This window comes from Zingiber officinale, chromosome 1A (assembly GCF_018446385.1).
Source record: "Zingiber officinale cultivar Zhangliang chromosome 1A, Zo_v1.1, whole genome shotgun sequence".
NCBI classification, from domain to species: domain Eukaryota; kingdom Viridiplantae; phylum Streptophyta; class Magnoliopsida; order Zingiberales; family Zingiberaceae; genus Zingiber; species Zingiber officinale.
The window spans coordinates 119,490,533-119,515,457 of NC_055987.1; the positions used below are offsets into that span (position 1 = coordinate 119,490,533).

Here is a 24,925-nt window from a genome sequence, read left to right on the forward strand (position 1 = left end):
CATCTCTTCTCCAAATTCACTCCAGATTTCTCGCCAGCTCCTCCACAGCACTCACAAAGCTCAGATCGCCAGTTCTTGAAGGATCTTGGAAGTTTTCCAAGTCAAGAGGCGGATCAAAGCCAAGAAGAGAAGCTAGGGTTAGGGTTTATACTCATTGTAAGCTTGTAAGCTTGTATTTCTTGTATCCTTTCCCTCTCTTCTTGTATTGAGTCTTGTAGGGCTTCTCCGCCCTTGGTAGTTACCATAAAGGAGAGTTTTATTTAGTGGAGGGTGTGTGTGTTGGTGTGGATCCTTGGATTAGTCACCTCTTGTGAGGTGGATACCAAGTAAAACCAACCGTGTTAGCGTTGTGTGTTTGTTTCTGTATTTTCCGCTGCACATATTTGAAGGAACAAGCAACGCCGAGCAACGAGCGAACACGACGAGCTATTCACCCCCCCTCTAGCTACTTTTGGTCCTAACAAGTGGTATCAGAGCGAGGTTGCTCTTCACCGGAATCATCGCCGGAAGGGTCAAGCATAACAAGAAAAGCTAGAGGGGTGAAGAAGTTGAAGCAAATTCTTCAAGTTCAAGACTTTATCAAGCTCAACTTCAAGATGCAATTCCAAGATGGACTTGGATTTGACACAAGGGTGGCTCCACCATACACATCGGCAAGTTTTGATTCTTGGAGATCAAGAATTGAAAACTTTCTTATGATGGAGATAGAGCAATGGTTTGCTCTAATGGAAGGCTTCAAAGCTCCAACGAACTCCAAGGGCAAGCTTCTAAAGAAAAGCAGATGGAGCTCAGAGCAAATTCAAAGGGGCGAGGCAAATGACAAAGTGACCAAGCTTCTGGTCAACTTATTGCCTAGCCACATCTTGGCTCGAGTTGGAGAATTCGAAGATGCCAAGGAGCTTTGGAGCAAATTGGCCAAGCTTCATGAAGAGATCCCCTCCACTGTACAAGATCATGAAGAATCCAAAGAGGGTGACTCTTTGGAGCAAGACCAAAAGGAGGATTCCGAGGTTGATAGATGCTCAACCTCCGAAGAAGAGGAAATCCAAGATGCTTCATCCTCAAGGGAATGCAACGAAGGGAACAAGGAGGGAGCATACTCCTTGTTTCATATTCAAGATGATGAAGCCTCCACCTCTAGGATTGAGGGGGAGCAATCCTTGGTGACACCGGATCAAGAAGAAGGAGAAGCTTCTACATCCGGGTCAAGAGAAGAAGAGGAGGAAGAAGCTTCTACCTCCACAAGTCAAGAAAAATCAAATGGAGGAGAATCAATGTCCTATCAAAAGGAAGTTTCTACCTCTGGATCCAAAGAAAAAGATGCAACCCCTACAAGCAAAGGTATGAATATTTCAATTAATAATAAAAATCATATAATATGCTTTGAGTGTAGGGAACATGGGCACTACAAGAGCAAGTGCCCTAAATTGGCCAAGAAGAAGGGCCAAGTGGCACAAAAGGGCAAGGCGAAGCCCAAGGAGATCATTCCCACCACAAAGAAGAGCAAGGAGCATATTATATGCTTCTCTTGCAATAAAAAGGGGCATTACCGAAGTCAATGCCCCAAGGGGAAGAAGGTGGTCAAGGCTCAAGGAGGCACTAGTCAAGGGGGAGCCTCCAAGGTAAAGAAGAAGGTAACATTTATTGAGCCTACCCCTTTACATTATGGTAAAAAGCATGATAGTTCTAACTTTTATCATTTTAATGCAATTTACCATAAGAATAGAAAGCATAAGGGCTTTAAGGAAAAACATGTGGCCCTACATGCCAAAACTACCCAACCTAAGGTTAGGAAGGTAGATAGACACTTGGGCAATAACTCTAAAGATTTTAGATACAAGCCCAAGAACAAATATGCTCATGAATCAAATGAAAAATCTAAAACTAAGGACTTAGTGATAGAAAATCAAGTCTTGAGGTCAAGGCTTGATAAAATGGAAAGGACCCTAAAAAGGATGGAAAATATCCTAAAAGGGCAAAATGAGCATAGCCTAGGTGTAGGAGCACAAAGGTCATCTAATGGCCATAGAGGTTTGGGATACAAACCAAAAGCTAAGAAGGATGTGCCCTCTTACCATAGAGTTCCATATAGTTATGGAACAAACCCTAGGTCTAGTGGTCAAGCCAAAAATACTAGGGAAGTCATCCCTAAGAGTATTTTTACAATAAATGTGACTAAGACTTCTAAGAAGTCTAAGAAAGTCACAAACAAGGTCACAAGGGAGGTTATCCCTAGAGTTGAACTAGAAAATGTGACCAAAGCTTCTAAGAAGCCCAACAAGGTCACTAGGAAGGTATCTAGGGAAGTTATCGCTAGTGAGTACCTAGAGCATCCAAGGAGCACCAATAGGTGTTGGGTTCCTAGGAGCATCTTCTCTACCCCATAGATGGGTTAGAGAGTGTCAACTCCGATTAGAAGGGTAGTTAACCCAACTTTGAGGAAATTGACACTCAAGGAACATTTTCAAGGTTTTATTTAACCTTTGAAAATGAAATGGACCTATTGATTACTCCTTGAAAGAATAAAATGTGCCTAATGGTGGAAGAATTGATTTTAATCTTAAATGGCACATATTGGGAAATTCATAAGAACTATCAAGTTGGGATTTTGGTATGTTCTTAGGCAATTTAAGGCAATCCAAGCCTTAAATTTAAAAGTGCTACTCTTGAGGAAAAATGGAATATGCCAACATTTGAGGACATGTTTATTTTCAATTGGCATACATTAAATCAAGGAAATTAGAAATGCCAAATTTAGGTTTTGGCATTCTCTTGTAGCACTTTAGGGCAATCTAGGTTTAAGTTGTAAGTTTAGCTAAGACTTTAAGGATACTTAGATAGTTAATCTAGGTATATTTTATTTATGCTAAATCTTGCCATAATTGTTTGCCCATAATATGCCATGACATCATGTCTAGTTTTGCATTCATGTTTTATTATGAAAAATCCAAAAATACCATGTCATGACATTCATACATCATGTAGTAATAGGATATTTTCTTTTGAAAATTATTTTCTTTTGATGTATGCCATAACATAATCATGCATTAAGTTTAATTCCTTGTAATTAAGGACAAATGGCATTTAACGACACTTATTGACAAGTGACATCCTAGGTGGATGTCTAACATTTCTAAAATGCCTAGATAAATATGCATGATCCCTAGATTAGGGCAAAAACCAAAATCTACATCTCACAAAGACTATAAGGTGACTTGTATGTGTTTTGTCCATATTATATACAAGTGAGATGTTAGGATGATGAACAAAACTCAAGATGTTGATTTAGTGCATTCTTTTGAGTTTTAGGTTCATCAAAACACATAGTTATGTGTTTCCCATCATTGGGAAAGCTAATGTACAAGTCATGTGCATTAAGCCCAAGGAATGTGATGGGATATTGGTTTTGAAAATGTTTTAAAATGTTTTTGGAAAACCTTGGTGAAGGCTATCTTTTGATAGTAATCACCATTGAATAGTTAGACACAAACTTGAAGAGAAACACTAAAGTTTTTGCAAGTTTTCAAGTTTGTGTCAATATTTGAAAATATGAAGTATTTTCATAGAAAGCTATTTTTCCATGATTAAGTATGCCCTAAATAATGTCTACACGAAATTTCATAATTTTTGGATTTTTGTAGAATTTTCTAGGGGTTTCTGAAGTTGACTGAAATGGAATTTCAGCAACTATCAGAGCTCCGATCGATCCATGGATCGATTGAGTTCTGAATCGATCCATGGATCGATTCAAACGGCAATTCCCGTGGCAGAAGCTCATGGATCGATCAGCCGATCGATCCGGAGTCTGAATCGATCGGTGGATCGATTCAAGGTTCAATCGATTGGAACCCAACTTCAATCGATCCAAGTTGCTGGTTTTGGCTGGGAAGGCCTGATTTCAGCATCTTTGAACCTATTTTAGTCTAGGTAACCATTCCAAACCCCTTAAATACATTTGTATACATACAAAGGGTGTTTTCATGTTGAAAACAAGGATGGATTGGTTAACGAAGACTAAGTAGAAGTTTAGGTTGAGGTGTGTTTCAAATTTTGAATATTTGAACCTCAAAACTTCTAAATTTGGGTTTCCTAATATTTTAGAGATTCCAAGTCATTGTTGGTGCAATGACAGAAGTTACCACCATGTCTTTAGGGGGAGGGACTCTTCAAAGACATGAAAATTATTTTTCATGAACCTTGGAAGGTGGTTAACCTTCTGTTGTGAACTTGCTCAAGGTTGAGCATTTAAACTTGAAATTGGGAGAAATGGGGAGTGGATATCCTCATTATTTCAAGTGGACACTCAAGTGGTAGATAATGCTCAAGGTTGGGTAGTTGTCTACATTGAGGGAGAAGTTAAGGATAAATGAAGGGTATGAGACCTTCATTATCGTGTTGATCACAACGAGTGATGTTGTGAACAACGATGAGCAACTCTTCAGGGGGAGAGTCTTCAACAAATGGATTTGTTGAAGTGTGCCCAGAATTGGAGCATAGTTTGATGTGTGTCCAACGATGGGTTGATGTGTGCCAATAGGGGAAGAATGTATGGTTAAGCTTAGTCCTTCATTACCTATGGGAAGGTCATAGGGGGAGAATGAAAGGACTCATGAAAGGGAGTAAGTTAGGCTTTCATTACCTAGAGGGAGTTTGCCCTCTTAGGGGAGAATGAAGAGCTTAATTTATGCTTTCATTACCTAGTGGCATGAAGAAGGAGGCTATGGGATTAGCCTAACTTACATATGGGATTGTAAGTGTTATTGTGGTATTGTCAAACATCAAAAAGGGGAGATTGTTGGTGCAATATCCCTCGTGTCAAGGTTGACCTGGGTAACCAAGGTGAGTCTTGGTTTGGGTTTAGATGTTTGACAATAAGATATTGATTGAAGAAGAGTCAAGTAGGTCAAGGTTGTTGGATACTAGTGGAAGTCCTAATTGGGATGTTAGGCAAAATGAAAGACCTAGTGAGTGAAGCTAGGCGTATGAAAGTCCTGGTGAGTGAAGCCGAGAGGAAAAGTCCGGTGAGTGAAGCCGGGGCGGAAGTCCGGTGAGTGAAGCCGTTGAAAGTCCTAGTGAGTGAAGCTAGGCGGATGGAAATCCCTGGTGAGTGAAGCCGGTGAAAGTCCTAGTGAGTGAAGCTAGGCGGATGGAAAACCCTAGTGAGTGAAGCTAGGTGAAAGTCCTCGTGAGTGAAGCCAGGCAAGGGAAAATCCGGATGGATCAAGGATGATCGGACATCCAGTGCTGAGAAGTCCAAGTAGGTCAAAGGATTGATTGGATACTTGGCATGAAAGAAAAGTCCAAGTAGGTCAAAGGATTGACCGGATACTTGGCACAGAGAAAAGTCCAAGTGGGTCAAAGGGATTGACCGGACACTTGGTAAGGGAGTCCTAGCAGGTCAAGGGAGTGACTAGATGCTAGGCATGACATACCAACAGGTCAAGGTTGACCGGATGTTGGTTTGGGAGGTTTGGGACTTGGTTTTGGACAAAAATCAAGTGCTGGATCGATCAGTGGATCGATCCAGACCTGTCCCAGCGAACAGAGAGCCTCTGGATCGATCCGTGAATCGATCCAGAGGTCCCAATCGATCAGTGGATCGATTGGGACGCGGCTGCTTCGCGCGATAAGCGCTGGATCGATCCGTGGATCGATCCAGGCGCGTTTCCAGAGCACAGAGGCGCTCTGGATCGATCCGTGGATCGATCCAAAGCCTCCCCGATCGATTGGGAATATTCGAATCGATCGGGATCCGACCGTTGGCGTCGTTTATAGCTGCAGGCGTGTGATGGCTGCGGCATCTCTTCTCCAATTCACTCCAAATTTCTCGCCAGCTCCTCCACAGCACTCACAAAGCTCAGATCGCCAGTTCTTGAAGGATCTTGGAAGTTTTCCAAGTCAAGAGGCGGATCAAAGCCAAGAAGAGAAGCTAGGGTTAGGGTTTATACTCATTGTAAGCTTGTAAGCTTGTATTTCTTGTATCCTTTCCCTCTCTTCTTGTATTGAGTCTTGTAGGGCTTCTCCGCCCTTGGTAGTTACCATAAAGGAGAGTTTTATTTAGTGGAGGGTGTGTGTGTTGGTGTGGATCCTTGGATTAGTCACCTCTTGTGAGGTGGATACCAAGTAAAACCAACCGTGTTAGCGTTGTGTGTTTGTTTCTGTATTTTCCGCTGCACATCTTTGAAGGAACAAGCAACGCCGAGCAACGAGCGAACGCGACGAGCTATTCACCCCCCCCCCCCTCTAGCTACTTTTGGTCCTAACACTATGGTGAGTCGTCCAGTCTCGTCCATCTTCACGTTTTGGATACAGATGAATTTCCCACAAATGGTACCAAACATGATCCCATTTGAAAGCAAAGAAGATGGTTGACTGAGAAGGTAACTCTGACGTTGACTGCTTGAAGACTCTGATTCAGTAAAAAGTGACTTCGAGTGGTCTTGCATGTCAAAAAGAGTGTTAGTGATCGGGTCAGGGAAGAGGTCCTGACATAGGCCCTTTGACGCTCAAGTCTATGATCGAGTCGAATAGATGAACGGTAGGATGAACAGTATTTATGAGTGTGTAAAATTGAGTAGCATTGCGTACCTCCACATATAGATGAAGAACCCTTTTTATAGTGTTATTGTTTATTTGTGCACTAATCTCAAAATGTTTCTAAAAACAGACAAACCATAAAGATGCTCTGATACCTTTCCTAAAATAGACCTGCAATCTCTTCATTTAGTAGAGAGGAAGGTTCTAATGTACATCTTGTATGCAGAATATTCTTTGTCCTCCATGGTGCAAGACACCAAAAATGAATATTAGGCAGTTGGGTTGAAGGGCCCATCATATGTTTACATGTCAAGCCGACTGAGTTCCTCTTGTGACCCAATTGACAATTACTTGTAAGGACAAGCCGATCATATTTATAAAGTTGTCGGGGACTTGTCCCTTCATCTATTTAGCCACTGAGTTCGATCATACCAAGTGTTCTATTTATCCGATCAGATCATAGATCTATTAGGTTGGATGGATCGACCAGAATAGTTAATCATAGTAGTTCGAGTGATGAAGAGGACTTTACTCTAGAGTGTACTGACTCGGTTCCAAACTCTAACCATTGTCTGACTGACCAAAGGGTTCGATAGGATGAACACTTAGTTGAAACAATCGTACGCACTAGTCTAGAATGTTGACACTCCTTGATTTTGACTATCATATCAGTCGGCGTCCTTAATTTTGACTTCACTTAGAGGGCCCCACCTCAATCGTCATATCAACAATCATACTTTAAGTGCTCAACCTTGATTAAGTTGTTTGATATAATTAACAAAAGTTAATATCATATTGTATTTTTTTATATGGGCGTTGAGCGTGTAGGTTGTACAAGTTGCTTAAAAGTCTAACTGGTTAAGGTTGAGCAAGAGCTTAGCATATCAAGGTTAATCAAAAGTTTGACAGAATGATTGAAAGTCAAAGAAGTCAAACGCTAACCAAAGTTTTTTATAATAATTGAAAATCTAAGAGGTCGAGGTTTAATTGGATTTTAGTAGGTTGTTTATAAGTTCAAAGCTCAAAGTTGATTAAGAGTTTTGTAAGAGTCACATGATCAAGTAGGGTTCTTGATTCGATAACTTAGAGACCCAAAGAGAGAGATGGACTTAAAAGGAGTGAAGCAAGGCTTAAAGGCAGCTTGATGCATCCTGTCCCTCAACTGTGATGAGGTCTCTCACCATTGTCTTCGGCTTCCAGTTATTCTTGTTAACAAAACACTGGGAGTTAACAAGTAAGGGATGAAGCCAAAAGGGTTTAGGAAGCTTTGGGGATTAAACAACCATCCACCACAACTTTGACACACCCCCAAGAAACAAGAAACCTTTGAGTGGAGGAAGGAGAGAAGCTACAGTAGGCACCGCACTACTCTTTTTTATCTTGATTACTGAACACCTATACAAACAAACAACTCAATATCACGGGCCACTAGATTTTTTTTTTTTTCTTTTTTCGATCGTACATTTGGTGGCCATATTAAAAAATGCATTCATGTGCCACATATTAAAATTCGTCAGCAACCATCCTGCTTAATAATTATTTTGGGTTTGTGCCATAAGAATGGACCAAATCTTTTCTTATGTCGATAGTTTATTTGCTCTTTTCACTTCAGTACAAGTACCAATGCTCGAGTGAGAGAATTCATTGCGATAGCTATCACTTGTATTGCTGATATATATACCAAGCTTCTTCAAGAATTAACGTACTGCTCATAATTAATTCATCTTTTGACCCGATATTATATTATATTCTCATGCGTTGGACAGGAAAATTGAGGGTTTGGATGAAACACAAGAAAGTTCTTGCTGGGTGTTTTTGGTCATGAGTGTGGATTAAGCTACACCACTTTTCCTTGTCTTCCTTAGTTTCTTTAGAAACGGTGCATATGCTCTTATGATAAGAGAATTGTTCACAAGAACATAGCACAACCACTGTACGATTAGGGTTGGACCAGGCAGGGCTGTATATATAGTTTGGACAGGGATAATAGTGCTTGCCCTCGGAAATTAATGGGTCACCATTGCTGCAGCAAGCAGAAGATCAAGAGGGGACTCTGGTCGCCTGAAGAAGATGAGAAGCTCTTCAACTACATCACCACCCATGGCCATGCTTGCTGGAGCACTGTCCCTAAAGAAGCAGGTGTATATAAGATCTCTCTCTCTCTCTCTCTCTCTCTTTCTCATCTTTCTTTATTCACTTCTTTGGGATCAATTTTAGGGTTGCAGAGATGTGGGAAGAGTTGCAGGCTGAGGTGGATCAATTACCTGAAGCCTGACCTAAAGAGGGGCTCCTTCTCAGTAGAAGAAGAAAGAATTATCATAGATGTGCACAGAATCTTAGGCAACAGGTGCAATCCTGGATCCCTAATTAGGGTTTCATTATTTTTTTTTCTCAGGTTCCTGCACGAGAGGCCTTTGATGTTTGTAACTTTTGCACTCAGATGGGCTCAAATAGCAAAGCATCTCCCCGGAAGAACGGACAATGAGGTGAAGAATTTCTGGAACTCATGCGTAAAGAAGAAGTTGATTGCTCAAGGCTTGGATCCAAAGACACACAACCTAATGCCGGCTTCGCGGCCCTGGCCCTCGACTTACAGCTCCAACAACTCAGACAATGAGCTTTTCCAATCTTCCACCACTGCACCCTTCACCATTAGCTCCCCTAACAAAGGCTTTGATAGAACTAAAGGTTCTGATGTAAAAAAAATGGCCAAGAACTCTGTGGACTTGACCACCTTACCTAGTCTGGTGAGACTGCCACAATCTGATGATGGGTTGCATGAGAGCATAGTCCCTGCGTCCAACCTCCATTACCAAGACAACCATGTGCTGATGAGCTTCACTAATGCTTCATCTTCTTCCTCTTTAGGCCACACAAACAACACTGCATCCTCCTCTTCGTTCATCAACAATCAAACTAGTTTTATGGATGATTGCATGTGGGATGGTAGCAACATGGAGCATTTCGAAGCCCTAAACCAAATTGAGGTGGGAGATGAAGTGGTGCAAAGGAAGGATCATGAACTGATGGAAGTGCAAACCACACTGGACGTCAGCGAGAAGGGGTTGATGATGGAAGCCTATTGCGGCGGTGCTGCTGCCGCCGCCGCGACGTTCGATCTTGAGATGATGGACAATTCTTTGTTGCCTTGTGGAGACTTTTACAATGGAGGAGGGTCCATGGAGGAACTGCAATGGGATTGCTAGGTTGTATAATTTCTTCACTGTTTTACTTCAGTTAGTCGTTTTTTTTAGCTGCAAATGGCAGCAAGTTAATTAAGTTGAGGCACATATATTGTTCATGCATGCATCTGATCATGTACCAATTCTGGATCTCATGGTGAATGTGATCAATGAAGAACTTTATTGATAGAATAATTAAGACCATGTTTCAAAAATAAATAAATAAATTCATAATTGGGAGTGTATATTAAACATTAAGATTGATGGATGGCAGTGTTTACATGGCTCTAATGTAGAGATTTCTTCATTCACTCTTCATGACAACTTAGGCTGAGGAAGAGAGTAGCAAGTTTTGTAAATTGTATTTTTTTCAATTTTGATCATGTTATCTATAAATTCACATTCTTAATGTATTAACTTGCATTGTTTTCCAATTTCAATCATTTTTTATTTGGAATTCAAATTGATCATCCGTAATTACCTAGATGGCGACAACAATGATAACATTGAAAAGTAATTTGGACATTTTTACTTTTAGTAGTCAAATCTCCTATGTGGTAAATTTTTTAAGTCCACCAAAGCATTAAAATAAATAAGGAACACAAAATTAAATTCACGTCACTTTAAAAATAAAATTCTTAAAAAAATATTAATGCTTTGGTGGACTTAAAAAATTTACCACATAGGTGATTTATCCATCAAAAATAAAAATGGCCAAATTAATTTTTCAATAAAAAAAGATTGAAATTGGAAAAGAAATACAAGTTAATGTACTAATAATGTGAATTTATAGATAACATGCATGATCAAAATTGGAAAAGACACAACTTATGAGACTAAAAATATAATTATCCCATAAGTTGAGATAAGATAAACTAGCATTTTAAACATATTGATTTTTATCAAACATTAGTAAACCCCTCCATAGAACTCTTTTATATAGGTATAGTGAGCCTATTAACCTAGTGGGAATGAAATTTAGTAGGGTTGTAAATGAATTTAATAAATTTAATGTTTGGTCGTGTAATTTGATAACACTAAGCCATCTTACTTTTTGCAAAGGAAAAGGATTGTTGTTAATGAAAATTTGATTCGAGGGAGTACTTTGTGGAAGCTCTGTGAAGATATATTGATGATAACGATAGCACTCATTGTAAGATAATCAATAGGGTGCTACTCTGTTTCCACTTAGATTTGCAAAAACTCTATCCAGTATGCAATCTTCTGTTTCCAGTACTTGAAGATTATTGATGTTAGTAGTAGTTCCTTCAACAGTGCGGCAATTGTCTTTGGATACCATGCCTTGAGTCTTTAACTTATTCCTTACCTATCAAATGGTTACAGCATGATGCGAACAGTGATACATGATTTCCCATATTCTTCTCTGCTAAATGTGCATGTGTCTTACTAGCAAAGATCATTTTTTCTAAAATGTCCATGCCCATTCATTATGTTATTCATTAGGAGTTAACCAAACCTTTTGCAGTAGCTCACCTGCCTAAATCAACAAAGGCTTCAAAATGCAAACAACAGGCAATTTTCTATTCTTACAAACACTCTCGAATCGATCTCACAATGATATAAACAAGCTTATCGAACAAGTTTCACATATCCTAATCTGATCTAGCCCATATCTAGGCATTTTTTTGTAATTTTGTAATCAGATGATCACCACCTCTATCACTGCCATCCTAGGTTGTTGCCCACTCCAATTACAACTGTAAACCAATAGAAGATCTGACAATGTCAAAGTATGATGGGCTGTTTGAGAGACAGGTGCGATCTTTGGGAGAAATATTTTGCAAAAATGACTGACTGCCAAATCTACAGTCGCTTTTGGCTGGAAGCTTCATATCAATTCACATGGTGCGTTCAGATCGGTTGATAGCGCAGCCCAGCACATCTCCAATTCAGACTTTGCTTGTCTCATTTTTCTTTTATGTCTCTTTCCTCAAATCTTTCCAAGAACACAATTCCAGAATATTGGAAGTATACACCACGATATTTGGACGAGCAAAGTTGCTTTGGCCATTGTTGCTCTTAAAAGCAAAGCATCTTCTTCTCTTCTGCACTGTTCTTCTTCTTCTTCTTCTTCATCATCTTCTTCTTCTTCTTTATTGTAAGTTGTAACAATAATGGCGAAGGAGAAGCACAAGGATGGCAAGAATTTTTCTGTTGATGTTTCTTGGAAATGTGCTGAGGTGAAGCTCCTCCTCGTCTCCCTCTTCTTCATTTGCTCTTTGATCACTTTGTTTGAGCTCTTCCCTTCAACTTCTAGCTTTCTCTCATGTTTTTCCGCAGTTGATTCATCTCCATCTCACCCTGTTGATCTATCCTCCTCCTCCTCCTCCTCCTCCTCCTCGTCCTCCTCCTCCTCCTCTTCTTCTTCTCTTCCTCAAATTGTTCATTCTCTGAGAGCAGAACAGCTCGGGAATGACTCCGTCGTGAAGAGGTCCTTCAACCCGGTTGGCTCCGCCGCGTACCTCTTCATCCAGATGGGAGCTTACCGGGGCGGCGCGAACAATTTCGTCGCCGTGGGGCTCGCCTCCAAGCCTCTCCATGTCTTCGCCAAGCCCCGATTCGAGTGCGAGTGGATCCCCCACGGCGGCGGCAAAAATTCCGCCCCCATCTTCGCTACTGGTTACAAGATCCTCCCCGACTGGGGCTACGGCCGCGTCTACACCGTCGTCGTCGTCAACTGCACCTTCCCGGGCGCCGTCGGCCTCGACGGCTCCGGCGGCCGCCTTGTCATCCACGCCACCACGGGTGGCGGCGGGGACCGCGAGGTCACCGCCGCCGAGAATTTCGTGGCGGTGGAGGAACCTCCAGGGAGCGTGGACGAGTCCATCTTTTCGGCGCCGCCTAAGTATGAGTACCTCTACTGCGGCTCCCCCCTCTACGGCGACCTCAGCCCGCAGCGCGTCAGGGAATGGATGGCCTACCATGCGCGGTTCTTCGGGGTGAGCAAGTCCCACTTCGTCATCCACGACGCCGGCGGCGTCCACCCGGCGGTGATGGAGGTGCTGCGGCCGTGGGCGGAGAAGGGAATGGTGACCCTGCAGGACATCAGAGAGCAAGAAAGGTTCGACGGCTACTACCACAATCAATTCCTGGTGGTGAACGATTGCCTCCACAGGTACAAGTTCATGGCGAAATGGATCTTCTTCTTCGACATCGACGAGTTCCTCTATCTCCCTCCCAAAACGAGTCTCGACTCGGTGGTCGCCTCGCTCGACGGATACTCGCAGTTCACCATCGAGCAGATGCCCATGTCCAGCAAGCTCTGTCAATCCAGTGCCTACGGCAAGACTCCAAGGTGCCATTTTAATCTTAGCTTCCTCCGTTTCTTCTGATCGAGATCGATCATAAATATAACAGCTTCGATTCGATTGGATTCGACTTGTTGGTAGGATGTGGGGAATGGAGAAGTTGGTGTACAGGGACGTGAAGAGGGGAGTGAGGCGAGACCGGAAGTACGCGATCCAGCCGCGGAGCGCGTTCGCGACGGGCGTGCACATGTCGCAGAACGTGGCCGGCCGGAGCGCGCACAAGACGGAAGGCCGGATCAGATACTTCCATTACCACGGCACCATCGCCGACCGCCGCGAGCCCTGCAGGGAGTTCGTCAACGCCACCGCCCTCACCTACGACGGCACCCCGTACGTGCTCGACGACACCCTCCGCCGCGCCGCCGGCGCAGTGAAGAGGTTCGAGCAGAAGATGATCGGCTCCAGGCTGTCGCGCACGAGGCAGTGATCTTTCCATACACAGATTTCTCTGAAAAATACACCATGATTTTTTTTAAAACTTTCGATTCTTTTCTATATAAATTATTGTTCATCCAATTTACCAAGAATTCTTAAAATCAAAGATGTTGATCTGATCATTGGCCCACGCACATTGTCGCTTCCTATGACGTCGATGCATGGGCGTCCCCGGTGGCCGAAGTGTGGAGGGGACCAGACGATGAACGGGAACAAATTCTTGCAACGGGAAGCTTTTCGAGCCCTCTGCCTACTTCGTCGCATTCGAACAAAAATGACACGATGATGGCGAATTTCGAAAGGGCTTCTCCAACTGCCTCCGACTTTGAATAAGATATCTTCTTCAATCGTTTTGTTCGCATAGCTATTAATTAATTATATCATGAATCTCTATCTCTATTAGAGAATACAGTGAGCTAGCAATTGAGAGAACTTGATCGATAAAGTTCTTCATTGTATCAGTGCCATTGATTCTTAAACGTACGATATTATTTATATACAATTTGAACTAGAAAAAAAAAAATCAAATCAGTGTGATACGGGGAATAGGAAGGTCCTTTAGTAGAGTTCACAGTAGGTCAAAAACTGAATAACTGACATATTAATATCTCCTTCTCTTAATCGACTAAGTTGATCAAACATGCTCTCAAAGGGTCTGCTCCTTGACTCCATCGGATTTGCACGGAGCTCTACTTCTTGTTCTCTCCAGATTGGATAAGTTCTCAAAGGGCCCATTCCCTGGCTCCGTTGGACATACATCATGTTCTGCTTCTCGTTCTCTCCCGACCGAATATCGCCAATGGAACAACTTTCAAAGGATCCCACTCTCCGGCTCAATCGGACCCACACGAGGCTCTGCTCCTCATTTTCTCCCGATCGACTACCGTTGATCAGACAAGCTCTCAAACGACTCCACTCCCCGGCTTCACCAAACCCACATGTGATCTGCTTCCCGTTTTTTCTCAATCAACTACTGCCAATCGAGCAGACTCTCAAAGGGTCCCACTCTCCGATTTTGCCGGACCGCACGGGGCTCTGCTCCTCGTTCTCTCCCAATAGATTACCATCAATCAGACAAGTTCACAAAAAGCCCCACTCCTCAACTTTACCAGACCCACACAGGGCTCTGCTCCCCATCCTCTTCCGATCGATTTCGTCGGACGTATTTATTAATTATCCTTGGAAAAAAAAATACGATTTGAGACTTCTTACTACAACTCTTATCTTTAGTTTCAATGAATTTCAATCTCTATTAATTTTGAAGTACTTGATGACATATAAAATACCCAACATTTTACTATTAGTGAACTTGAGACGCCACGTCAAGAGTCACTCATTGTGATTCACTTAGTGGACAGAATATGAGACTAGATAGTGTATCTTAGGATTAATCCGGTTATAAAATCTGAATATCTGATACAAGAAAATGAAAAGATTAGCTCGCAGATAATCTGCAACATAGAGTCTCCTTCCCAATTTCTGATGATGAACCAAACCCTGCTTTAGTCTGCATGATTAACACAGTTCAATAAGAAAAGAATTTACTACAAGCAGATAAAGAACAGCCTGCCTATTCGTTCGATAAGCTTTCATATAGCATAGAAAACAACTTACAAGGTCAGGACTTACGAATCAAGCTCATGGAAAACAACTTACATAAACGGACTAACTGAACCAGCCGTTCCCAGCCCGGCCAGCCTTCTTAAAACCCCAATCCATTGATTTATCATCCTTCACGGCCATCCGTGCCGTTGCATGACCGCCACTATGCTCTCCTATCCGCTATCTGCTCCTCCCCCTCAAACCCAAGCCCCGACGCAGAACCTCCCATGGCTTCCCACTCCCGAGCTGGCCTCGCAATTCCCCATCCTACGCCACCTCCTCTCCTGCACCTCCATGCGCCACCTCCACCAGATCCACTCCCACACCCTCACTTCCGGCGCCTTCCGCGACCCCTTCGTCGCCTCCCGCGTCCTCTCCTTCGCCGCTCTCTCCCCAGCCGGCTCCCTCCACTACGCCCGCCTCATCTTCTCCCGGATCCCCTCCCCCGACGCCTTTACTGCCGACGCCCTCCTCCGGGGCTACGTCGCCCGCGCCAGTCCGATCGACGCCCTCCTCTTCTACGCCGACGTCCTCCGGTCCTCCGTTCGCGACTTCCCAAGCCCCCACACCTTCCCTCTCCTCCTCAGAGCTTGCGCTGGCATGCCCTCCCTTCAGCTCGGTGAAACGGTTCACGCTCAGGCGCTGAAGCTTGGATTCACCTCGCAAACGCCCACCCAAAACTTCTTGGTGCGAATGTATGCTTCGCGTGGCCTGGTGGACCGCGCAAGATTCATTTTTGATGGCGTTTCCGAACGTAACGATGCTTCGGTGAACATGATGATGGGTGGTTACTTGAGCTGTGGTCGAGTGGAGGAGGCACGCAAGCTGTTCGATGAAATGGCGGAAAGAAATGTCATCGCTTGGAGCGTGATGATCGATGGGTATCTTCAAAGCAGCCAATTCAAAGAAGCGCTGGAGCTGTTCCGTGAGATGTTGAAGCAGAGATTGGAACCCAATGAGAGCATATTGGTCAACATCCTCTGTGCTTGCGCTCACTTTGGGGCGATTGAGCAAGGCCTGTGGGTGGAGGAGTATATTAGAAGGAAGAACACGCAAGTTACTGTTAGGATCGGTACTGCACTTGTGGACATGTACCTGAAGTGTGGTTGCGTGGAGAAGGCTTTCGAGAGGTTCGACTCAATGGAAGAGAAGAATGTGACAACATGGAGCGCCATGATCTCAGGGCTCGCGATCAACGGGCGTGCTAGAGATGCACTGCACTTGTTTGCAGAGATGGAGGCAAACGGTGTGCTGCCAAATGAGGTGTGCTTCATTGGCGTGTTGAATGCTTGTAGCCATGCCGGGCTAGTTGATGACGGAGTGAAATACTTCAAAGCAATCAACAACGTTTATGGATTGGAGCCAAATGTCCAGCACTATTGTTGTTTGGTCGATCTTTATGGTCGAGCTGGTCTTTTGGACAAATCTGAGGAGGTGATTGAGCAAATGCCGATGAAGCCTAACAGTGCAGTTTGGGGAGCCCTATTGAACTCTTGCAGAATTCACAAGAACGACACTTTAGCAGAGCGTATCAGCAAACAACTCCTTGAGTTGGAGCCAAGAAACAGCGGGCGCTACGTATTGCTGTCGAACATCTATGCAGCAAAAGGGAGGTGGGCTGAAGTAGCCGAGCTGAGGAGGTTGATGAAAGAGAGAGGAGTCACCAAAACACCAGGAAGTAGCTTCATAAATTTGAAAGGAAGTGTTCATGAGTTCATTGCAGGAGATAATGCTCACCCCCAAAGAAGAGAAATCTACGCTAAGTTAGACGAGATGAGTAGAAAGGTGAGAGTAGCAGGACATGAACCTAGCACTGATCAAGTGTTGATCGAGATGGATGAAGGAGAGAAAGGCACTGCACTTCATCACCATAGTGAGAAGCAAGCACTTGCTTTTGGATTGATCAATGGGGAACCGGGCAATACTATCAGGATTATGAAAAACCTTCGCATTTGTGAGGATTGCCACTCCTTCACTAAGATATCATCTAAGACTTATGAATGTGAGATAGTTGTAAGGGATAGGAATCGGTTCCACCATTTCAGGGATGGTGTTTGTTCTTGTATGGACTTCTGGTGATTATTGAAATTCAACGTAATAACTAAAAATATTGATTAGATAACAAAAGCTAGCGTTTGGTGTAAAATACCGAAAATGGACGAATCACAATAAGGGAATTTTTGAAATTTTTTAAAAATTTTCTGAAAATTTTTCGGAGACCGTATGGTGTAGGTTATAGGGATAAATATTAGATCACGGAAAAGCATGTTTAGGCTATCCCATTTAAACGAAGAAAAATTGAATTTTTCCTTTTTCTTTTCTTTTCTTTTCTTTTCCTTTTATTTTTTTTTCTCCTCTCTCGTCGCCGTGCCCTAACCCCTCTCTTTTCCCCTGCGCCTTCTCCTCTCCCGATCTCCTCCATAACCGCTCCTTTTCCCAATCGGCAGCTCAAGAGACGGTTTCTACTTCCTCGCGATTAAAATCGTGGCCGAGGATTTTGCATCTTCTTCTTTTTCTTCTTTCCCTTCTTTTTCCCTATTTCCGTCGCTAAGATCAGGACGCCTTGCCGCCCCCTCTCCGTCTCCTCTGTGCCAGCCACCGAGATTCCCCAGCCGATCTCTCACCGTACCTTAGCCTTCCTCGGCATCTCCTCACCCGATCTTTATCTTCCTCGCGCCACATGTGCCCTATTTTGCTTCGACGCCACCGGATCAAGTCGGAGCCACCACTGATCGTCGGAGTGGAAGGGCTATCAGGACTCCGAGGGTCAGCGAAGAGTCTTCTTCTTCCCCTCTGGATTTATTTTATTTTTCCCCCGACTCGGTGCCCTAGTAGTGGTCTTCGAGGTAGGTATTCGGCCCTAACCTCTGCTTTGGATATCTGATCTTTAGGTGGGTTGATTCTAGATTTCTAGTTTCAGGATCTACTGGTTTCCAACCAACACATTACTAGTAACTGGAAGTTTCCTTCACCAGAATCCTTGATCGTCATTAGCAATTGGAGAGGAAGAGGTAGGATGAATAGTTTTTGTTGGAATTAGGTTATGGTTGGACTAGTGATTTCCATTCCTTTATCTGATCCGTGATCTCCACTCTTGATCTCATGGTTGAATTCCGACCAGTAGGGAAGAACCCAACAAGGTGGTTTTCGCTTTGAGGAGTTCTTGTCCAACAGCTGCTTACCTTGAATTGCAGCAGCTGACAACCCCTCATTCCAGCAGCAAACGACTTTTCATTAGCAGCAAACAGCGGCTGTGATTTGAGGTAAAGTGTAGGATTGTGATACATTTTGTAGTGAATTTGGATTTACATGGTTAGATGTTATTCATCTGGTTCGTTAGGTTTAACCCGTATGATGGAATAATTAACCCTAGCTGAACGTTGTGTTATATTTAATTAGGGTTAAAGTGTCGGGTCTAATCTAAGTTGCGGTTAGATCCAAATTGTTAGTTAACCGAGAATAAATGAACGAAATAGGGTTTTGGTAATTACGAAATTACTTTAACTAGGTGATATATATGTAGCTAAATTAAATGTGGTCATTACAGGACATTGATTTGGGACGAGCACTTCGACGCAGAGGTTATTTAGCTCGATCTCCATTTTTGAGGCAGATACTTTAGCTTATCTTTTAGATATTGTTGTTTGATATGCATAGTAATATTTACCGAGTAGTAATATTTATGTTCATTTCTGCATTGGTATGTCATTATTTAGGACCTGAGCATGCTGTATTTATTACCTGCTTTTGTATTCATGTTTCTTTGATTATTTATGTCCTTAAGGTAATGACATACCATGCCTTATTATGTTCAGGATATTAATTTAGTTTACCATACCTAACCTGTGTACCTAGGACATTCTATTTAATCCATATATCTTTTGGTATACATTTTGTAGAGATGGATAGGATCAGGATATTTTCATGCTTAGTGTCATGCATCATCTCGCATGATTACATGTTGTGCGATAGTTGATTCCATTATTGTTGAGCACATCGCCAGTTTCATGGATCTGCACACACAACCACTCATGGGTTAGTGGTTTTTATCAGACAGGGTGTGTTGCAGCAGGTTGCTCTGTCAAAGACTCCGCTGGTCCACTCATGGGTAGTGTGATGCAACGTGGTAGCAGGACAGGGATCTCTCTTCTGGATTGTCTCAGGGAGATGAGAGCATTGAGCTCCCCCACTTATGATTTGGGGTAAGGAGGATATGTGTACTTCGACAACATCTCGTCCATTTGGTCACTCAGGAGCAGTGATGACAGAGTGCACAGTCGTTATAGCCCTACCCACTCGGTCTCACCATCGTGTGTGAGACGGCTGACTGGCGTCAGGGGTGATCAAGACATGTTGCATCATATGCACTGACTGCATTTATTACTTGTGTTTGCTGCACTTTATATGTTGCATATTTGGTGGGTGCATATGTTTGACATGCATACAGGATTTATGATACTCTCAGACTGACGACCTTGTTATCCCTATCCCCAGGTCCTGGTTAGTACAGATACTCCTTCTCGTTACAGTTTTATATTTTCCATATGATATATCCAAGAGTATGTACGTATATTTATTATTAGTTTTTATTTCTTACTATACATGTCAGTAGTTACCCGCTGAGGAGTTGATTCACCCCGTTGATATTACCATTTTCAGGTTGAGGCTGTCAGGAGGATTTCCAGTCGCTAGTCCCCCTCCATATTGCGAGGATTTCTGTTTTGGATCTTTTCCTTGGTTTTTTTTCTTGTTATGTTATCTATCGTCTATGTTTTCAACCTTGTATTTTTTTGGCACTTTGGATCTCCTATGATTCTTTATTATCGATGGGTGTTCATTTGGTATATTTTCCTACATGTCTGCCTAGACGGTAGAAGAGGTAGGTTATGTATGCTGGTGATTTGAGTTTTTATAGGTGTACTTGAATAGAATATTTGAAATGATTTCCTTATCGTTGTTTTAGTTTGGTTATTTACTATTAAACTGTGTGGGTGCTTGCTTATTATATATATATATATATATATATATATATATATATATATATATATATATATATATATATAGTGATCAGTAAAGAAAGTATGGTAATTTTTGCAAAATTTTTGCAAGCAAAATAGATAGTGATCAATAAAGAAAGTAATTTTTGCAAGCAAAATAGATAGTGATCAGTAAAGAAAGTACAATAGTAGTGAATTACAGAAGGTAAATAGTGACAGTAAATAGTAAAAAGTGAATAGTAACAGTAAAAAGAAAGTACAGTTATAGTAAATTACAGAAGTTACCTAGATAACCATAGTAAAGTAATGGTGCAGGTAAATATAATGATGTTGGAATTTTTACTCTTTTTTTTAGTCTGTTTTCTTTTCTTGATTGTTTTCCAGAGAGCCTCACCTGTTCAGGACCAAACCTTCAATCAGTGCCCCGGCTTATACGTAAGACTTTGGGTATATACCCTTCTTACTTAGCCTGCATAGGTCTTATATAATTTTGGTTATTCCTGATACAGTTAATGTTCACATGTTGATTACTAAGATAAGGACTGAGGAAAATAAACAAGATTAGAATCAGGATAGAATATTTTTGTTGAAACTCATTTCATCATTATAAAACAAGCATAGATTTATGTAGTGAAGAAATTTTACAGGAGATTATAATCAGCAAATTGAGAAGTACTAATTACATATTTTATATTCTGACACCTAAATTTACATACGGAAATTGAAATATTTTACATACTTACAGAGAAAAGAAGGGCGTTGAAAGGGAGTTGGAAAGGGAAATTGCAAGAGCTTGAAGAAGCAAAGAGTGAGAGAAGGCTATGCGTGGAGGATGCCTTGGGAAGAAGAGGATGATGGCTTTTTATAAGCAAGAGAGGAGAGATGTCTTCTGGAGGAAGGAAACATTTGCTTCGGGGTGAAGGAAAGCATCTTGGAAAAGTAGGACAAGTGGAAAGAAGATGTTGTTTTGTGTGAAAGGAGGGCATCTGAAAAAGAGACAGGTGGAAAGTAGTTTTAGCTTTAGTTGTGGTACTGGTGAGTAGTAGTAACATTATTGAGTAGTGGTGGCACTATTGAGTACGGTGGTTGTAGTCATTCTTAGCTGTCCATCATATTATCAATATTGTCCTCTCCGACTAAGTCTAAAGATGGTGCTTGTGAGCTGGAAGCTTAGATTGGTGCTCTGTGTCTGGCTAAGGCAGCTCTGTAGGCTCTAGCTGAAAGGGCGGAGCTTGCTAACCTCTTATTACTCATTCTTTCTGTTTTCTTCTAGTAATGTTGAAACAGGGTAGTATGTTGTGTAATAAAGTGAAAAGGGAAAAACCTGGTACCCATATCCTTTTGCCAATAAATTTTTTCAGTAAATGATTCTCCAACCAGAAGATAATTATCTGGGTCTTCAAGGCAGTTCCATCCCCAATGAGTTCCTTGGACTGAAGCTCGCCAGTGTTTGAGTTGGTCTGAAAAGGAGGGAGGAGCCTCCCAATCACAGTCTGGATCTGTAGGATAGTCAAGTAGCTCAGCTTGGTAACCACCGACTTCATTTACATCAATTTTAACTAAATGTCGGGCTGGCTTAATTTTTAGGTCCAACCATTCTGGAGGAGTACTGTCAAATGTGCATACTACAAATGTATCTTCTTCTTCTAGGGCAGTAGAAATAACAGTTCCTAGTTTCTTAGGGAAATCTTTAACTGAATCTGGGTCATGAACCCACAATTTATGTAAGAGGCCATAGTCAAGGAGAGTAAAATGGGTAATTTGTCTCCCTTTGTAAGCCGTAGTAATGTAGGATTCATAATCTATGTTAGCTCTTCTAAAAGCATAGAGAAGCTGGCATTGACATCCGTATTTGTCTGATTCTATACAGGGTGGTCCTTTCTTTTGGCATTTAAGTTTCGGGCTGAACTCAGCTTCATATACAATAGTCATTCCTTCAGGAGGTGTTTTGTGAAATGCTTTTAGGGCCTCACATAATTCTATAAATGTTTGTAAAGTAGATTTCTCAGCTAGACTGCGAACATAAGTATGAATGTCCTCAGGAATAGTATTTAGGAATCCTGCCAGGCGCATTTCAGATGCTCTTTGTAAGGCTGTAGCCTTATTTTGTTCTTTAAGTTGGGCCAAAGTTAGATACTCTGGTCTGATAGGAGTAGTAGTGTGTTCTGTTAAAGTCTCTGACAGATTATTCTCAGGAGTATGCTGTACATCTTGAGCATAAGTAAAAGTATTTGTATCCGGGCTAGTAGCTTGTATTGGTGTTGTTTGCAGAGTTGTACTGACAAAGAAATGTGGCCCTAGATGGGCTCTGGCTGTTGTAAAAGCCTCTTCAAGTGAATAATAGCCTTTAAAGTAAGGATGTTCCAGGTTTTGAATGGCTAAGTTAGTTTCTTCCCATGTAGAATATACTCCTGCCTGAGGTCCTGAAAAGACCACGTAATAGGAAAATTTCTTTCCTGCTGATTTTTGGATAGTAGTAAGAAAATAGTTGGAAAGAGCATTTATAACTGTAATTTTATGTTCAGAGCTTCCTGGAAGAGTAGGGATATGCTAGATATTGTCTATAAGACAGTTTTGGATGTGGTCAAGTTTTTCTCTGCCAACAAATCGAAAATGATCTTCTGGTTATGTAAATAGTTGTAAATCTTGGGTACCAAAACGCATGGTTTTGGTGGAAAAAGTACGAACTTTCCTTGGCATGTCCATCCTATAATGACTCAAAAAGTAAAATGTTAATGTATTGTTAATGTAACAATCTTGATAATGTATCTGCTAAAGAATTATTAATCCCTTTTATATGTTCCCATTGTATTTTAAGACCTTTATTGATTATGGTATCTATAAATTTTAACCAACGCTTTGTACTGAGGCCTTTTCTGACTGTTTGAGTTTGTTGACCATATTTGACTATAGCTTCACAGTCTGTCCTAATAGGGATTTCTAGTTTGTTACAAATAAATAATCTAAAAGCTTCTAACCAATAAATAACAGCTAAGATTTCATAATCTAATGATGTCAAGTGTCCTTTTTCATGGTATTTTCCAGAGGCATAAGGCATAGGGCTTCTGTTGATTTATGTTCATATTTAGATGTTTTGCGATATAAGATATCACCCCAACCAGTCTCACAACCATCTGTTTCAATAATTAAATAATCAGAGTCAAGAGATAAAGTTAACTTAGGTATAGTTTTAACCAGTTGTTTGATTTGTTGAACTAACGCAATATCTTGTTGGTTAAAATGTTTTTGTCCAGTCAAGGGTGTCTTATTATATAAAGGTCAACTAATTTTTCCTATATCTTTTAGATAGGGTCTTACATAATTTAGAAGACCTAGAAATGCTCTTAAAGTCTTAGTATCTTCCGTTTTGTCTGGAAAGGCTAAAATTTTAGCTGAAATATGAGGTTGTAAAGTAATTTGTCCTTGACCTATTTCAGCCCCTAAGAATTCAACATGTGTAACAGCTAGTTTTATTTTCTCTCATGAAATAATTAAACCATGTTTTTCAAAGAGATTAAAGATTGTATGTAAATGAGCATAGTGTTCTTGTTTAGTTTTGGAAAAGACTAAAATACCATCTATGTAGACACATGTGAAGTGAGAAACAGTCCTAAAAATATCATCCATTTTTCTTTGAAATATTTGAGGGGCTACTTTAAGACCAAAAGGCATAACAAGCCATTCAAAATGTCCTTCAGGGCAGGAAAAAACCGTCCATTCTATAGAGTCTGGGTGCATCTTTACCTGCCAAAAACCTGATTTCATGTCAAACTTTGAGTACCATTTAGAATGTTGTATTTTGTTTAGAAGTTAGTATTTATCTGGTATTTTGTAGCCATCCTCTTGGCAGTTATCATTTAACCGTTTGTAATTAAATACCATTTTAGATTGACCTCGTTTTTGCTCAGCTCCTTTATTTACTATAAAAGCTGGGCTTCTATGTCGGGAGGTAGATCTTTGAATAGCTCGTAAGTGTAATAATTGTTGAATATGTATTTTACATTCTTCTGTTTCCCAGTTTGTGTATCTTAAGTCTTGAGCCTTAATAGTTAGGTCAGGGTTAATGATTGCTAATTTACAATAAATTTTATTTCGCTCCCAATATTTAGTTGGGTTGTCACCAATGATTTCTAATTTTTCTAGACAGGAGATGAAAGAGTCGATATCTGGCTGATGAGTATTGATAGTCTGAAGCAATTGTTTAGGGAGAAGTAGATCAGTAGGAATATCCCAGAAAGATCACTTAATGGGCTTGTTCAGCCAAGTAAGTCTAGTTTTCCTGATATTCGGATATGGCAAAGTCACAGGATGACATGAGAGGGGTTTGTTTGCATGTCCCTTTTATCTTACACTGGCAAGGAGTGTCAGTCAACTGGGTTTGGGTTTCTGTTGTCTGTGAGGAAGTTGTTAAAGATTTAACTACAGAGGGGTAATCTGAAACAATAGGTGCAACTATTGAATTAGAGAAAAATAGAGCATAATCTTTTGTAAGCAAAAAGGTTCTGTCTGGTGATATGAGAAAATTTAGTCCTAGGATAAGGTGAATATTCTGATGTAATAAGGGTTTAACCCATAATTTGGAGAGAGTTTGAGGAGCACTATAGATCCCACAGTTATTATAAAACTTTATATGTACATTAGTGACAAATTGGGTACTAGTAAGTTGTTGTCCATCAAATTGCGTACTAATTAAAGGTTGTGAAGAAGTCTTAATCAAAGCTTTAGGTAAAATAGATAAAAATGTAGCCTCATCTATAGTAGAATTACTGGCTCCACTATCTAAGAAGGCTTGTAATGTAAATTCATGGCCATGTATATTTACTAAACATTTTACCCTAACATC

The 24,925-nt window shown here is 41.3% G+C and overlaps 3 protein-coding genes across 3 annotated transcripts; all 3 read left to right on the forward strand.

The window, feature by feature from the left end:
- The first annotated feature begins 8,398 nt into the window (after nucleotides 1–8,398).
- Nucleotides 8,399–9,908, forward strand: LOC122029442 (transcription factor MYB8-like). Its single transcript, XM_042588427.1, has 3 exons — nucleotides 8,399–8,676; nucleotides 8,755–8,884; nucleotides 8,978–9,908. The coding sequence occupies exons 1-3, from the start codon at nucleotides 8,547–8,549 to the stop codon at nucleotides 9,741–9,743; spliced, it is 1,026 nt and encodes a 341-aa protein (XP_042444361.1). The 5' UTR covers nucleotides 8,399–8,546; the 3' UTR covers nucleotides 9,744–9,908.
- A 1,671-nt stretch (nucleotides 9,909–11,579) lies between these two features.
- Nucleotides 11,580–13,489, forward strand: LOC122029432 (galactan beta-1,4-galactosyltransferase GALS3-like). The gene is made up of 2 exons (XM_042588419.1): nucleotides 11,580–13,035; nucleotides 13,130–13,489. The coding sequence occupies exons 1-2, from the start codon at nucleotides 11,855–11,857 to the stop codon at nucleotides 13,473–13,475; spliced, it is 1,527 nt and encodes a 508-aa protein (XP_042444353.1). The 5' UTR covers nucleotides 11,580–11,854; the 3' UTR covers nucleotides 13,476–13,489.
- A 1,637-nt stretch (nucleotides 13,490–15,126) lies between these two features.
- Nucleotides 15,127–17,186, forward strand: LOC122029426 (pentatricopeptide repeat-containing protein At5g66520-like). Its single transcript, XM_042588407.1, has one exon. It carries the CDS (start codon nucleotides 15,239–15,241, stop codon nucleotides 17,162–17,164), a length of 1,926 nt encoding a protein of 641 aa, XP_042444341.1. The 5' UTR covers nucleotides 15,127–15,238; the 3' UTR covers nucleotides 17,165–17,186.
- Nucleotides 17,187–24,925: the final 7,739 nt, after the last annotated feature.